The 17,761-nt window shown below is 44.0% G+C and overlaps 2 protein-coding genes across 5 annotated transcripts in view; one reads left to right on the top strand and one right to left on the bottom strand.

Moving 5' to 3' along the window:
* The window catches only part of PHKB (phosphorylase kinase regulatory subunit beta), a 154,442-nt gene extending 153,791 nt beyond the window's left edge, over positions 1–651 (bottom strand). For 2 of the 3 annotated variants that reach the window (XM_072117167.1, XM_072117168.1), the window contains exon 1: positions 500–637. Coding sequence is in view for 1 of the 3 variants with exons in the window: in XM_072117169.1 (XP_071973270.1) it covers positions 500–566 (67 nt within the window). In the remaining 2 variants the exon portion in view is untranslated. Of the gene's footprint in view, positions 1–499 lie in introns of all 3 variants that reach the window. The other variant, XM_072117169.1, reaches the window with a different exon arrangement.
* A 24-nt stretch (positions 652–675) lies between these two features.
* Positions 676–17,761, top strand: part of ITFG1 (integrin alpha FG-GAP repeat containing 1) — a 162,995-nt gene continuing 145,909 nt past the window's right edge. For both annotated transcript variants that reach the window (XM_072117170.1, XM_072117171.1), the window contains exons 1-3: positions 676–868; positions 9,831–9,906; positions 14,787–14,938. In XM_072117170.1, the coding sequence (XP_071973271.1) occupies positions 676–868; positions 9,831–9,906; positions 14,787–14,938 (421 nt within the window). The remainder of the gene's footprint in view (positions 869–9,830; positions 9,907–14,786; positions 14,939–17,761) is intronic.

Genomic DNA, 17,761 nt, shown 5'->3' on the forward strand with positions numbered 1-17,761 from the left:
GCTGCCACCATCAAGATGTAGCCCCCTGCAGCTTGTGTAGAGTAGAAGAACAGTGCAGGACATGGCCCAAAAGAATCTGTGCATGTACTGAATAAAGGAAGACATACACCCCAAGTTGTGAAGGATATTCTGAAAAGTTAGGAAGGAGGAATGTATTCCTGGAAACCTAGGACCATGGATGCGCATATACTGTCACACTGCCAAGGCAGTACCATAGGGCACAACCATACACTTCTATGGTGAGGACTGTGGTTGCTCCATAGTTAACAGAATGTGATTCTGACAATTCTCTCATGTTTTTCACTACAAAACAAGTTGTTTCGGCACAAACAGCCTTGTCCCACCATCCACCCTGGGTGACAGGGCAGGACTCTAAGTGCCCCCCTGCTCTGCCCACCCCCTTCCTCACACAGGACACAGAGACCACCATGCTGAGGCCCACACGACAACAGAGAGTCAGGGATGCGGCACCGCACAGTGCATCGCCTCATGCCCGCACCTGAGCGTCTGGACCGAGCCCTAAGCTCCAGCACCTTCCAGCTCACGTCCGCCAGCACCTGAGCCATGTCCAGCAGCAGCGTCACTACTATACCTCTTCTCGGCCACCGTAACCGGAGGTACTGACGTCACCAACCCGGAAGTGTTGTGCGGACAGTGTCGCCGCTGACAGCCGGGATGGTGGAGCAGTCGTTCGTCGGTTGTCCGTTACCGGTCTTTGTGCTCCTCCTCTCGGCCGCTGTGTCCCCGCTTCGAGCTTCTCTGAAAAATGTCACCGGAGACGTGTTGGGCTCAGAAGCCTGGGGACGGGTGGCGGCCTTTGGTGACTTCAACGCGGATAAGCAGACAGATCTGTTCATCGTTAGAGGGGGTGAGCGAGGTCGGGGATACCTAGAGAGGTTATGGTGGTGGTAGGGGGGTATGTATCTTATCAGGTGCGGGTGGGGTCTAGAATAAGAATGTCAGTTCTAAGGACAAGTGATGCTCCATGTGTCACATACTCGACAGTAACTGCACAGTACTGCTACTCCTGTCCTGTATATACTGACACTGCCCAGTACTGCTACTCCTGTCCTGTATATACTGACACTGCCCAGTACTGCTACTCCTGTCCTGTATATACTGACACTGCCCAGTACTGCTACTCCTGTCCTGTATATACTGACACTGCCCAGTACTGCTACTCCTGTCCTGTATATACTGACACTGCCCAGTACTGCTACTCCTGTCCTGTATATACTGACACTGCCCAGTACTGCTACTCCTGTCCTGTATATACTGACACTGCCCAGTACTGCTACTCCTGTCCTGCATATACTGACACTGCCCAGTACTGCTACTCCTGTCCTGTATATACTGACACTGCCCAGTACTGCTACTCCTGTCCTGTATATACTGACACTGCCCAGTACTGCTACTCCTGTCCTGTATATACTGACACTGCCCAGTACTGCTACTCCTGTCCTGTATATACTGACACTGCCCAGTACTGCTACTCCTGTCCTGTATATACTGACACTGCCCAGTACTGCTACTCCTGTCCTGCATATACTGACACTGCCCAGTACTGCTACTCCTGTCCTGCATATACTGACACTGCCCAGTACTGCTACTCCTGTCCTGTATATACTGACACTGCCCGGTACTGCTACTCCTGCCCTGTATATACTGACACTGCCCAGTACTGCTACTCCTGTCCTGTATATACTGACACTGCCCAGTACTGCTACTCCTGTCCTATATATACTGACACTGCCCAGTACTGCTACTCCTGTCCTGTATATACTGACACTGCCCAGTACTGCTACTCCTGTCTTGTATATACTGACACTGCCCAGTACTGCTACTCCTGTCCTGTATATACTGACACTGCCCAGTACTGCTACTCCTGTCCTGTATATACTGACACTGCCCGGTACTGCTACTCCTGTCTTGTATATACTGACACTGCCCGGTACTGCTACTCCTGTCCTGTATATACTGACACTGCCCGGTACTGCTACTCCTGTCCTGTATATACTGACACTGCCCGGTACTGCTACTCCTGTCCTGTATATACTGACACTGCCCAGTACTGCTACTCCTGTCCTGTATATACTGACACTGCCCGGTACTGCTACTCCTGTCCTGTATATACTGACACTGCCCAGTACTGCTACTCCTGTCCTGTATATACTGACACTGCCCGGTACTGCTACTCCTGTCCTGTATATACTATATAGTACTGCTTCTCCTGTCCGGCATATACTGACACTGCCCAGTACTGCTTCTCCTTTCCTGCATATACTGACACTGCCCAGTACTGCTTCTCCTTTCCTGCATATACTGACACTGCCCAGTACTGCTTCTCCTGTCCTTAATTTACTGCATAGTACTACTACTCCTGTCCTGTATATATGTACATTGCCCTGTACTGCTACTCCTGTCCTGTATATATGTACATTGCACTCCTGTGTTATTTGATCTATGAATTGCCCAATAAATATACTGGTTCAATAACTTTCTAGATGTCACTTTTAGACATCATGAGATCAAGATGACATCTAACAATTACCGTAATCAACAGTGTCATCATCAGGTTGTCACAGAAAGGCATAAAAGTGGACATCCTTTGGACAATGATAACTGATGAAGAATGCTTTGAGGAACCTAATTATGGGTGTCACACAATTCTAGGCACATTTTAGTGGGGTGAGAGGCACCCAAGTGTCAAGTGAGACCATAAATAATGTTGACCTGCATGAGTACCTAACCACACCATCGAGCACAACCATGGAGCCTCTGTTCTCTTTCACTGATGAAAGTTTATACATGCTGAGCAATAAGAATGGCCATCAGAAATGTTGGATTTAGAAATGCAAATCAACTGGAATCAGCAGAGGCTTGACCCCCATGTGTTTAAAGGGCACCTGTCATCAGGTCTCTGTCACTATTTCTGTCACTACTACCTTTTGGAGCAACTCACAAGGATCCCATCCCAGCCTTTATCTAGTCATTTCATTCATTAATCATTATAAAATCATCATTTCTTTATTATGTAAATGAGGCTGGTCACATGGTCAGAGGCAGTGATGTCACCCCTGTTCCCCCTCCACTCTCCTCCCCCTGCTCAGGTCTGTATGTAATGTATAGTAAAGCATATAGTTAGTGTGTGTGCTGCATCTGCTGACATGCTGCATCCTCCTAATTCACATATGAGAGACACAGACATCAGCTACACAAATACCTGACATGTTCTCCTATACATATGGCTGCCTGGAGATGTTGTATCTCTCCTATACAAACACAGGCTGCAGGGGGCATGGCCATCATCACCAGGAAGCACATCATTATACAGCCTCACACCATTATACAGGCTGTCAGTCAAGCACTGGGGGTGTGGCTGTACCTCCCACCCATGAATAAGCTGGACAGCTTGAATATGCTAATGACTCATTGGACATTTCACAGGTCATTTGCATACAGCTTTAGGACCTCATTGCTTAGGTTTACAGGCATGTAGAGGGACAATGAAGGGATAGAGGCAATGCTTTCTAATGGCAGTTTCTGAAAATATATTTAGTTTAGGGGGGTTATTTTGCCTGACGGGTTCTCTTTAAGGATGCTCTCTCCTTGCTTTTGGTGATAGGGAAACATTCTTTCTCTCTTTATTTAACTTTTGTTTTGCTGAAGTTGTCACCCAGCTTTTCTAGAGTCCATAAGGATAAATCAGTCTAGTTAAAAGGGAGCCTGTCATTGGAAATGGGCTCAATAAACCAGCAGTATGTTGTTGAGCAGCTGTACAGTTTCTATATCGTTCATGGCTCATGGTGGTGGCATCATCCAGAAAATCAACTTTGATGTGAGATTGAAGGTATAAAGTCAGGAAGGTGGCAGGTTTAACACTAAGGTCAAGCTCTCACTGCCACTGAACACCTCCTCCCATTCGAATGACATCATCCCCTGGACTTCAGGAGATCTAGTCAATGATGTCCCAGGGCAAAGGACCATCAATAACTGTGAAGGTGAAATTCAAAGGCAGAGAAAGTTTGACTTCAGTGTTAAACTCTCCACCTCCTTTACTTCACAAAACCAATTTACATCTCACTTTAAAGTTGGTTTTTCTGGATGATGCGACTGCACCAGGCCATGAAAGAAACAGCATCTATAAAGCTACTCAGCTGCTTGACAACATACTGCTAGTGGTTTATTAGGCCAATGTTTGATGAAAGGTTCCCTTTAAGCTGCAGTATAACACTGGGAATGTATTACTGCATTGATATGCATACTATTCAGTGGTCCATGGACAACTGCAGTTGCAATTGCTGTCATGGTCACTCATAATATTAGATTAAACCAACTGCTGAATTTTTAACAGGAGGACTACTCTCCTATGTATGGCTCCCAACCCTCCCAGATTTGGCGGCCCAGTGTGGGTTTTGGGTGCTGTCCCGCGGTCCTGGGTGGTTGGAAGAATGTCCTGTGGTATTCCGCCTCCTATACTACAATACAGAACCAAAGCTATGAGGCGGGTTCTGCTTCTGCTAGGCCTGTCTCTGTTTCTGCTCTACAGCAGAGATGTGTGGAGGTAGCTCCAACGCTGGCTGGCCCAGTATGGGTCCATAGGTGGGGTTTGTCTCAAGAAGGGGATTATAGCATGTGGGGGCCATTAAGGACAATATTATACTATGTTTGGGGGCATGGCAAGGTCATGGTTTATGTAAAAAGTGACTTTTTGTCCCTCTTTTTTTTCTAGCCCAAAAGTTAGAAGGTATGCCTATGTGTATTTACTGGTTCCTGTTTCATGTCAGTGGAAACGTGGCAGACAGCCTCAGAAAACACAGTAAAATGCACATATTTTTCCATCAGCAAACAAATGTAAATGTTTACTACAGTAAACTTTGCTGACAACTGAAACTAGTTACTATATTTTATTTTTTGGCTGCTGGGATTCTGCGCTGTCCCTAGATGATTATACAAAACTTAATATTGCTTGTTTTCTGTAGAGTAGTTCTGTACCAGTAGTCCTGTGCCTGTGTCTCCAGCCTTCACTCTGCTCCTGGTGTTGGGGTGGAGTATTTGCTTTCAGGGAGGTTGATAGAAACAAGAGCAAAGCCTTTGTCTCCCAGCAAGCAATCTTAAACACCCAGCATGCCTTGCCAAATCTTTCTAGGTAACATATTTGAACTACACTACTCACAAAAGGTTAGATATTTTGGCTCTAACCATTACAGGTGAATATAAGGAGAATCTGTCACCAGGTTTTACCCCACTAAACTTCTAGTCCCCTCAGGTCAGTTATGACATGTCCTTTTTAGAATTCCCTCTATTATGTGAACTCTGACCAGTTTACCTATAAAAAAATCTCCCCCAAAGTCGGGCAAATATGAATCTTCTCACTTTGTTTTCACATGAGATCAGTCAAGTTAAGTGGTTTAACAGGGCTAGTGTGACTTCAGAAGCCCTTATCTTCTGTTCTATAATACCTAGAAATATGATTTTAATGTTTTATTAAAGATAAAAATCGCATCCCTCAGATGTGGTTTTGGGAGCGACAGTAGTGTAGATACAGGCAGCTAAAGACATAATAAGGCTACAATCACACAAACGTATGCCCGACAGGCCATACAGCGCTGTGGAGTGGAGGAAGGGTGACTATTTTTTAACTGCCTGTAGGTCCAGTTCTGTAGTTTACAGTAGCATGAGTTTGGTGCTATCTGAAAAAGAGATTCTTATCTTTAACCCCTACGCGCACCTAAACGTTATAGTACGTCCCTGCAGGGAGATACTTCCCGCACGGGGTAATTTCACCCAAAAGCTTAATATCCCAAATGTCTTGAGAGTGGTGTATATTGTGTCAGGTAGGCAGAATTGTAGAAAATCCACTAATAATGATTGGTTTAATATTCCCTGAAGTGCAGCTTAGTTGGAAAAGTAAGAAAGCAATCATCTTTAAACCTATTGCAAAGCTACAATTCTGAATATGCAGGCAAACATATTTAAATTCACAGTAAACTGGTATCGCGGTGATACCAAATTTATATAGGTTTTATTGTGTTTTAATACATTTTCAAAAATTAAACGAATGTTTACAGAAAAGAAAAAAAAATTCTCCCATCTTCTGACGCTAATAACTTTTTCATACTTTGGGGTACGGAGCTGTGTGAGGTGTCATTTTTTGGGAAATGAGGCAACGTTTTCATTGCTACCATTTTGAGGTCTGTGCGACATTTTGATCATTTTTTATTTCATTTTTTATGTGATGTAAAAAGGTGTTAAAGTCGCATTTCGGACATTTGGACGCCATTTCCCGCCTCGGAGGTCACCGCCGGCCGTAACCGTTTTTATATTTTGATAGATCGGGCATTTTGGGACGTGGTGATACCTAATGTGTCTGTGATTTTTACTGTTTATTATGTTTTATATCAGTTCTAGGGAAAGGGGGGTGATTTGAATTTTTTATATTTTATTAATTTTTTTTATTTTTTAAACTTTTTTATTTTTTTTTTCCACTATTTCTTAGACCATCTAGGGTACATTAACCCTAGATGGTCAGATCGCTCCTACCATATACTGCAATACTTCTGTATTGCAATATATGGCATTTTTGCAGGTCATTCATTACAATGAGCCACTGGACAGGGTTAATAGCCACGATCTGTGCAAGCACCGACCGCGGTTATCAGCGGTGGGGGTTTTCTGCAAAATGCAAAAACCCCCACCTTTGTATGAAGAGGACTCAGCCCGTGAGCCCTCTTCATACACTCCTTATACCTCTGCGCCGTAGAGCTACGGCGCAGAGCGTTAAGGGATTAACGGGAAATTGGCCTTAGAAACCACTACTAGTATATTTTTAGGTAGTGTAACACGTAGCGTAACTTGCTTTTGTTTCTTTCCTGGCCCACAGTGGTGGCATCATCCAGAAAATTGACTTTGAAGTGAGATGTAAATTGCTTGTATAAAGTCAAGCCGACGGAGAGGCGGGAACTCTGAATGCCTACTCTGTGATTGACATCATGTATCGGACTTCAGAGGATCTGTTTAGGGATGTCTCTGGATGTAGGACCATCAATTAAAGTGAAGCGGCCTTCTGCGGAAGAGAGAGCTTGACTTCAGTGTTAAAACCTTTACCTCCTTGACTTTGTACAACCAATTTACATTTCACGTCAAGGTGATTTTCTGAATGATACCACCACACTCCTGTAATGAAAGAAACATGATCTGGAATGTGGTCAGCTGCTTGTCAACATACATGGTAGTGGTTTATTAGGTCAATTTTTGCTGACAGGTTCCCTATCAAGGTAACCTGTTATTGGGGAGGTCATTTTTATATGAAGACAGGTTCAAATATAACAGGTTCAAATATAACAGGTTCAATCCCTCCTCTTCACTCATGGCCGTCCCTCTCCACTGCTCCCTAGTTGTGGAGGAGGGAGTGAGAAGACGACTCGTGCTGTTTACACATGTTGCTGTCATGTGAACAAAGTAATGTGAAATAATCGGGTAAAAAGAATTACCGTATATATTCGTGTATAAGCCGAGTTTTTCAGCACAAAAAATGTGCTGAAAAACGTCCCCTTGGCTTATACACGAGTCTATTACAAAAAAAAAATTACCCACTTAAAAAAAATAAACTTTTTATTTTGCTGTATACTACTAGGGGCTTGCTGTATACTACTAGGGGCTTGCTGTATTCCCACCCTCGGCTTATACTCAAGTCAGTAGTTTTTCCCAGTTTTTGGTGGTAAAATTAGGGGTCTCGGCTTATACTCGGGTCGGCTAATACTCCAGTATATACGGTACTTTTTGCCGACAAAAATATTTTTGATATGAATATACTATAGGCTGTTGGTATCTGTCGGCAGGTAAAAATTACAACCCTGAAGACTGGGTTCCTAAGGTAAATAGGTTTGCATTCCTGTTCATATCCTCTATTGAAAGCCGGAATACAGAGTACCTGAGACACTCAGGGAAGAGGCAATTTACACGGTTCGGTTAATTTTGGGAGATTGTTTATTGGGGGACTTGGTAGCGCACAAGGTTTGGCCGGCTATTTGAATTAATCTTGAGGGGGTGGTTAAGCACATAGCACCTTAGTTTACTAAACGATAGTGAGCGGATCAGAAATATTTATGGAGGTGCAAACTAGCATCCCAACACATGCACAGCTCAGAAATTCACAGTGCACTATTATATCGCCATTATCCCCCTTTGCCACAGTCATTTAGGGGACTTTTCTTTTATACACATGGGCATCTTTCACTTGTATTTTACTAATGTCAATAATCTAGTAGGCTTTAACAAAACGCACCTTGTTTCACTAACTGCACTTTCACTAATAGAAAGCGGTAATACATGATGGCACTTTACACTAGACACTTTACAACTGGTTAATCCAAACCACTGAGATGTACATATTCCTTAGTAAATGAAATAGGACTAGTATGGCAGGATACAGAGAGTTGTTAGATTACATTATCCTCGTATATTACTGACATCCCTTACCCACCTGTGTGCGCATCCCAGCTATAAACTCCACCGGCTTCCTCCAACACGTTCCTATGCGCATGCGCATACCTGGATGAGGGATTGAGAATCTCTCTCCCCGTCTGGGCTGCGCCTGCGTGGTGGTAGCTGGAAGAGGGACGTCGCCATATTGGTACAGGTGGAAATAACAAAGGGGCATGCGCCGTGCAAACAGGTGAACTAACTTTCCATTCACAAAGAAAGATGAGCGACACATACGTGGACCTATCACACCAGTATTAGTAATCACATGCTCAGAACCCATGGCCTTAAATAACCGGACATTTCCCTTAGTTAGACACGCCTCCTGAGGAAGCAATAGGCGAAAAACTCGAGGGGGCAGACAGCAGCGGCAGCAGTAAGGTAACAATCGGTTTAATATTCATCTAAGATATGGACCTAATGGTGGACAAACATGACAGAGATGTCAGTATGAATTAAGAACAGGAATATAAGACTATTACTTGATAAAGTGCAATACCGGACTGTTGTTGTTGGTTGTCTTGCTCCATCTATACTTTTGATAGGGATTTTTTATGCAGGGCCCCAACAGCCCTCTTGACTTTTGTAAGGTGAGTCCTAATTAACCATTTGATGGTTGTCCTGGTACCAGGAACTTCAACACAAAACTAAGACACGTCAATCTCTTAGTGTATGTAAAGATCTTCTCCCGTTTAATCTCCCAAAATGCATAATATCACAGACCGAAGAGTCATCAAAGAGGCGTGAATAGTATACTGTAAAGCTATTGGACATCAGCACATTCTGGAGAAAAATAATTAATTGTGCTCAGTTCTCAGAGACCTTGTACACAGATATTGTTTATACTAATTTGCTGAGAAGAAGAAGATAAGTGGCTCCAGAATCATAATATAATGTAGCATCAAGGACAGACTGGCTTCTCATTAAATGTCAAAGGGTATTAGCTGACAGGCGAGCAAACAGGTTACATAAAATGAAGTTTGAATCATGACATTAACTTGACAATGGTCAGGGAACATGGCCGCTGTATCTAAGATGGCGGACAGTAGTCAAGATGGCGTCCAAAACCAGTGCAATCTCCTTGGGATCAGTTTTTAAACTTCTGTAAAGATTATTTGAAAGTGTGTTTTTGTCTTTTAAATTGATGAAATAAAAAATGTTTTTATTATATAGTTGATGAGTTCCCCTTCTTTGTAGGGTGTTTAGTATCGTAAAGGCCTTCATGCTTCTTTGATTTCCATTGGCCGCCTTTTGCTGCTTTCAAGTAGAGTAAAGGGTGTAAAATCCATAGAATATATACACACTATAGCTCTTCTGACTTAACTCTTCCCCATTTGTCATTTCAGGTAATGAATTAAGAATCTTTTTGGCAGACCTAAAGTCAACACCATATTTCAGCCCCAAAGTGAAACTATCATTACAGTAAGTATATAATGGAGCTCAAAGTGCTCACTGCAGAAAGTGTCACACTTGCATCTAAGAGAAACTAAAGTGCTGCCATATTAGAATGGTGAAAAGTTCACAAATATAGCAAAAGTTTATTAAAGGGGTATCAAGTAAAAGGGATACATACATCTTACCACTCCCATGATCCATTATATAGTATACAAAGCCCTCCCCATCTGAGAAACTTGTATCATGTAGACTGAGAATATAAACATCTGACGTTGAGAGGGAGAACACTAATGCTATAGAGAGAAGTATAATAAGTTATACTTAGCTACCACTCTTGCTGTTTGGAGTATCGGCTAGGTAGTTCCTCATTTTTCTGGGAGCTCTTCTGGTTTAAGCTCCTGAGACATACCCCCACTCTCAGGTCACGTCAAGCATTTGCATTACAATGTAATTGTGTGTTATAACTTACATTGCACCCTGACAGAATCCTCTCTGTAGTCCCAGGGGTTGGGCTTTGGTTTAGACGCATTTAAAAAAACAACACATGGCTTGTCTGTGCTGCAGACTGCTCAGCTCTTGGTCCCCACCTTTGTGCTCCTGTACAGCTCCTCCCTCCTGGTCTTTCACAGAGCTCACAGCCTGGTGAGCTGACATGAGTGGGGGAGGGAGGAGCTGTATAGGAGCAAAAGGGTTGGGCCAAGAGCTGAGCAGTCTGCAGCACACACAAGTCAAGTGTCTTTTGAAATGCGTTCAAACCAAAGCCCAACCCCTAGGACTAAACAAAGAATTTTGTCAGGGTGCAAGGTAAGTTATAACACACAATTATATTGTAATACAAATGCTTAGAGAAAGCAGAAAGGCAGATTTGCAATGCAGCTGTAATGGGCTTAAGTAACCTGTCTTTAGTGGCAATGAGGTCCCTGGTGACAGGTTCCCATTAAGACTACAAGAAGAGACTTATTAAGTTTTTAAGATTTAATACATTGATGTGCAATGCAAACAAAAACAGCTGTCAGTTAAAAAGATTAGAAAATAGTTACAAACCATGTAAATACAATACAGATACAAACAGTTATAAAATAAAAAGGATAAAAATGAATTATCCTTACTAATGAATAGGAGAATTACTTGAGACATGGGGAACAGCAGGTGAAAAATGGTGTCCCCAACAGACTGACAATTTGAATACTCCCCAGCCTGCTAATTTAAGATCCTTCCCACCGCCTGGTTTGTGATGTCACTGAGAAGAGGATGTTTATGTGGCTAACCCCTCCTCTAAGAGAGGTACATTTTTGCACATGTTTTTTTTTTTTTTTTTTTAAATTCCATAACTTGACAGCAGGATGTCATAACTGTACCATTTCCTCAACTGGGTATGCTGGTGAACTTGATGGATATGTCTTATTTCAACCGTCTAAACTACGTAATTGTGTATCCTACCACCACATACTAAACATGAAGGTGGTGTGCCCTGGATTGGTACAGTTATGCGGTTCGGTGGGCTTCCCAGAGAGGCACGGTCTTATAATTCTCACGGTCAGTAGGGTTAACCTTCCTGACCATACCTTATGGGTTATGTCCATGCTATTTGGTTGTACACTACCACTCAAAAGAAAAACACATTGGGGCTCATTTACTAAGGATCCGCAGACCGCGATTCTGTCGGGTTTCCTGAATATTTCCTTTTTGTGCCGAATTGCCCTCAGTTTTTGGTGCACGCGATCGGATTGTGGCGCATCGGCACCGGCTTGCATGCGACAGAAACCGAGGGGCGTGCCGTCGGACAAACCGCGGAATTTAAAAACAAAATTGTGTCACAAGATCAAGCACTTAAATGCACCAGGAAGAAGAAGGTGAACTCCGGCGGATCTCAGCGGGGAAGCAACACATGAAGGAAATTGGACGCATGACCTTTGTGAATCACGGCAGACCCGAATCCTTGTCGGACAAAGTACTGCGGGGATCGCGACAGAACCGGGTAAGTAAATCTGTCCCATTGTCTTTCAATAAATCTAAAATTACATCATCATAAATACACTCTTTACATTGTTAATGTGGTAAATGACTATTCCATCTGGAAATATCTTTTTTTAATCCAATATCTACATAGGTGTTTATAGGCCCATTTCAAACAACCACCACTCCAGTGGTTTAATGGTACATTGTGTTTGATAACTGTGTAAGAAGGCTAGTGGATGTTTATAAAACCCTTGTTCAAGTATGCTAGCACAGTTGAAAACAGTTTGGCTGAAAAAATTACCTGAAAAAAGAAGTTTCTTGTGAAACTGGAGAGTCTATTCTTGTTCTTAGAAATGAAGGCAATTCCATGCGACTAATTGTCAAGAAACTGAAGATTTCCTACAATAGCCTGTACTATTTCATTCAGAGTAGAGCAAAAAGGCTCTAATATGAGTAGAAAGAGAAGTAGGAGGCCCCGCTGCACAACTAAGCAACAAGACAAGTAAATTAGAGTCCTTACAGGTCCTCAGCCGGCAGCTTCATAAAATAGTATCCGCCAAACGCCAGTGTCAGCCTCTACAGTGAGGAGGCGACTCCAGGGTGCTGGCCTACAGGGCAGAGTGGCAAAGAAAAACCCATATCCAGGACTGGCTTATAAAAGGAACAGATTATGGGCAAAAGAACACAGACATTGGACAGAGGAAGATTGAACACAAGCGTTATAGACAGAAGAATCTAAGAATCTAAGTTTAGAGATTTGTAGAAGATCAAAGGGATTTTGAATAAGGAAGGCTATCAATCAATTTTGCAACTCCATGCCTTACCCTGTGGACATCGCTTGATTGGAGCTAATTTCATCTTACAACAGTACAATGGCCCAAAGCTCCTCCAAATTAGAAACTATTTAGGGAGGACACAAGCAGCTGGTCTATCTGTAATGGAGTGGCCAGCCCAGACACCAGATCTCAAGCAGCTTGACCGTATGGTACGCAAAAAGTGCCCATCAAGCCAGCTTGTGGCAGGAGGTGACATTTCTCCAGATTACTTCAGCAAATTAACAGCTAGAATGTCAAAGGTCTGCAATGCCGAAATTGCAGCAAAAGGAGATTTCTTTAATGAAAGCAAAGTTTGAAGGAGAAATTTATCTCAAATGAAAAGAAATAATATTTAAAATCTTGTCAATATCTGGACTACATTTTGTAACTCATTTGAAAATTAAAAGTATGAGTTTTCATGAAAACACAAAATTGTCTGGGTAACCCCAAACCTTTGAGCAGTGCTATATATATATATATATATATATATATATATATATATATATATATATATATATATATATATATATATATATTTTTTTTTTTTTTTGTTTGAGCGTTCCCTCCAAAATTGCAGTACCAAAACCCCTTGCATAGTAATGAGCTTCACTGACATAAAAAGAAGCCCTAAAAGATATTTATCTTTAAAGATCTATTTATCTCTGCTCTGACCTTAAAATGTACTTTGGAATTTAAATTTAGGATTGTAGTTTAGGATAGGAAAGTGGACTACAACAATAAAAAGATTCTCATATTTCCTTTCTATTAGCACAGCTCCCATTTATTAGAAGTTCATGGTGGGGGCAATAGCAGCCACACAGTATTCCCATTAGGGGTGAGCCTTACAGTGCGTCTCATAACAATGTCAGTTATCATTCGCTTCAGGTGTTGGCTACCACTCATTAAAGTTTTTTTTTTTAAGTACTCAAATGACCTTTAAAGGGGTTACCCATGAAAGCAAACTTTCAAATTTGAATCCCCTATTGATGTTTACATAATAAAGATCATTTTTAACTCCTTACTTTACAATTTTACTCAGTTTTATTGCTGTTTTAGCTCCAATAACTCAGTGATGATTAGTATAAGATTCCACAGTGTGGGCAGGGACTCTCTAAGCAGACACATTAAGATTCCTCTAGTTCTGTGTGGTGACAATGTGCTTAGATTATTAGGGTACAGGTTTATATACAATTAGCAACTGCCTGTATAGAGGACGTTAAAATGACGTAAACTTTATCACATATCAGAGATGAGAGAAAATGAGATGGATGTAACCCACATTGATACTGTCAGCTCTGCCAACCCCCCTATGACGCAAACAGTTCTGCTATAAATCTCGCTCCACCTCCCCTGAATAAAGATCTTAAATGACTGTAGCTTTACTCTCCTCACAATGTGATGTGTTTCTTGCCAGCAGGAAGTCATTGTGTGTGTGTGTATGTGTGTGTCATCCTGGAATACAAGGGTGGGGGCTAGAGGCAGAGAGAAGGGAGGAGCTCCACGCAGCAATAGACAGGTGAACAAGATGTCTACCGACCCTAAACTCAGAAAATCCAGGGTCGGGTCTACCAAAATTGCGTAAACCAGAACTGAGGGAGACAGGTTGGAATTATATTTGTGAAATGCTGTATTTTTGTTAATAAAATTGAATTAGCGAAAGTGTTATTATATTATCCTGAGTACATTTAAGAAGCTTGACTTCGTGGCAATACCCCTCTTGTGACATAATCACAGTGTTCCTTCCATATTATTGTTTACCTGATAGTAGAGCCAGCAGCACAGTGCCACCTTGTAAGAGAGCTAGCCAAATAGTTGTTATCGTGCTAATCTCACAGTGACCCACCAACATTGCAGTCCTACACATACATTGCCATCTAAAAACTTTCACTCATATGTACCCATACAAAGCGACCCTATTGCGGTCCATTGATAGCTGTGCTCTTCTAAACTAATGGAGCAGCATTATGAGCCACATGCGCTAATCAGCAGGTTGGGCTCTATCAACAGTCAGCACATGTCCATGCACATTTGCCAAATTCCATTCATATGGAAAGAGCGGGCAGCTGTATAAACCAGTCGGAAGTGTGTTCCTATGGTGCCACTTGTTTCATTGATCTTTTTTCCCTTTCTTAGGAGTGATGGTGTGCTAATAACCAGTGTGGTTCCTGGGGATTACAATGGCGATTCCCAAATGGATGTTCTACTGACAACTGTACCCAGTGCTGAAGCAGAGCCCAATTCCCCATTGTCTGTGGTTATCTACTGGGGACAAAACCAAACTCTGAGTAAGTTTCATCTCAGTAACTATGATGATAATTCACTATTTATTGAGGCTGGAAGAGCTCTGTATGTTGCTGAGCCTTCTGTTCTTCTGACTGGAAAGGACTTATCAAATTTTGCACCCTGATTTGTCACCCTCTAAAATGACTCCTATGAATTACCTCATCAGTGAATTTGCAGACGACCACCTCTGTTTTTGTAAACTCTTCCAATAAATTGATGTGATGATTCTTATAAATCTTTATGTTATGTTGTGCTATTTATGTGTTATTCCTCTTGGCATTTATGGATAAACTGACAACTGAGTGTTATCATTTCTCTTGTCAAAAGGGTAAGCCCTGTCTGACATAAAGTTACACCGATAGCAGAATTTTAAGGGTGATACAATACAATTAGTTCTGTAAGTGTAGTATATGTGTTGTAAAGGTTGTCCTAGTAACGTTAATATAAAGTAGTATACTGAATAGTATAATTTAGGGCTCATGTAGACGGACACTTTTGATGTCCACTGTTTCCTATGACTCTGTTCACATGTCCATTTTTTTTCACGGATGTGCAGACAGTGAGAAAAAAATAGCAGCTTGTGCTATTGTGTCTTACATGTGGACCACGTACATCCATAGAAGTCAATGAATCTGCAAAAAAAAAATGGATGGCACATGCATGATATATGTATGCAAAGTATTTTTTCTCAAATGTTGCTAGGCAACCAACTGGGCAGGGCAAGAAGTAGATTAGAAACCCATGAGCTTTTTTTGCATATATGAAAAAAACGGACGCGTACACACAGGGCCGGCTCCAGGTTTTAGTGGGCCCCTGGGCGACAGTGCCCTAGCGGGCCCCTTTATGGGCCGCCCTCCAGTAGTCACACTGCCCCCCCATCCCGTGTACACATTCTTCCCCTCCCCCTGTATACACACTACCCCTCCTCCTCCTGTATACACACTGCCCCCCTCCTCCTGTATACACACTGCCCCCCTCCTGTATACACACTGCCCCCCTCCTGTATACACACTGCCCCCCCTCCTGTATACACACTGCCCCCCCTCCTGTATACACACTGCCCCCTGTATACACACTACCCCTCCTCCTCCTCCTGTATACACACTGCCCCCCTCCACCTGTATACACACTGCCCCCCTCCTGTATACACACTGCCCCCCTCCTGTATACACACTGCCCCCCCCTCCTGTATACACACTGCCTCCTTCCTGTATACACACTGCCCCCCTCCTCCTGTATACACACTGCCCCCCTCCTCCTGTATACACACTGCCCCCCTCCTCCTGTATACACACTGCCTCCCTCCTGTATACACACTGCCCCCCCTCCTGTATACACCCTGCCCCCCCTCCTGTATACACACTGCCCTCCCTCCTGTATACACACTGCCCTCCCTCCTGTATACACACTGCCCCCCCTCCTGTATACACACTGCCTCCCTCCTCCTGTATACACACTGCCTCCCTCCTCCTGTATACACACTGCCCCCCTCCTGTATACACACTGACCCCCTTCTCCTGTATACACACTGACCCCCTCCTGTATACACACTGACCCCCTCCTGTATACACACTGACCCCCTCCTGTATACACACTGCCTCCCCCCCTGTATACACACTGACCCCCTCCTGTATACACACTGCCTCCCCCCCTGTATACACACTGCCCCCCTCCTGTATACACAGTGCCCCCCCTCCTGTATACACAGTGCCCCCCTCCTGTATACACACTGCCTCCCCTCCTGTATACACACTGCCCCTCCTCCTGTATACACACTGCCCCCCTCCTGTATACACACTGCCCCCCTCCTGTATACACACTGCCTCCCCTCCTGTATACACACTGCCCCCCCTCCTGTATACACACACTGCCCCTCCTCCCCCTGTATACACACTGCCCCTCCTCCCCCTGTATACACACTGCCCCTCCTCCCCCTGTATACACCCTGCCCTCCTCCTCCTGTATACACACTCCCCCTCCTCCTCCTGTATACACACTGCCCACCCTCCTGTATACACACTGCCCCCCTCCTGTATACACACTGCCCCCCCTCCTGTATACACACTGCCCCCCCCTCCTGTATACACACTGCCCCCCCCTCCTGTATACACACTGCCCCCCCTCCTGTATACACACTGCCCCCTCCTCCTGTATACACACTGCCCCCCCCTCCTGTATACACACTGCCCCCTCCTCCTGTATACACACTGCCCCCCCTCCTGTATACACACTGCCCCCCCTCCTGTATACACACTGCCCCCCTCCTGTATACACACTGCCCCCCCTCCTGTATACACACTGCCCCCTCCTGTATACACACTGCCCCCCCCTCCTGTATACACACTGCCCCCCCTCCTGTATACACACTGACCCCCCCCCTCCTGTATACACACTGACCCCCCCCTCCTGTATACACACTGACCCCCTCCTGTATACACACTGACCCTCTCCTGTATACACACTGCCTCCCTCCCCCTGCATACACACTGCCCCCCTCCCTCGCCCCTGTCATGTCTCCCCCTCACCTGATGCAGCTCTCTCCGTGTTGTTACTGCTTTCCCCGGCAGGTCATGTGACCATGACATCATCAAAGGTCCTTCAGCCTTCAGCCTGTGGGAAAGCAGTGAGTGCAAATGCTCTCATCCAGACACAGATCGCGATGAGAGAGGAAAGGAATCTCCCGGGCAGCGGGGCAGATGTCCTGGGGGTCCGGGTGGGCCCCTCCAGTACCCCGGGGCCCCGGCACTTGCCCGGGTTAGCCGGGTGCTGGCGCCGGGCCTGCGTACACACGTACAAATAAACAATACAATGGGGGACATTTACTT

Source organism: Engystomops pustulosus, chromosome 7 (genome assembly GCF_040894005.1).
Source record: "Engystomops pustulosus chromosome 7, aEngPut4.maternal, whole genome shotgun sequence".
Lineage (NCBI taxonomy): Eukaryota > Metazoa > Chordata > Amphibia > Anura > Leptodactylidae > Engystomops > Engystomops pustulosus.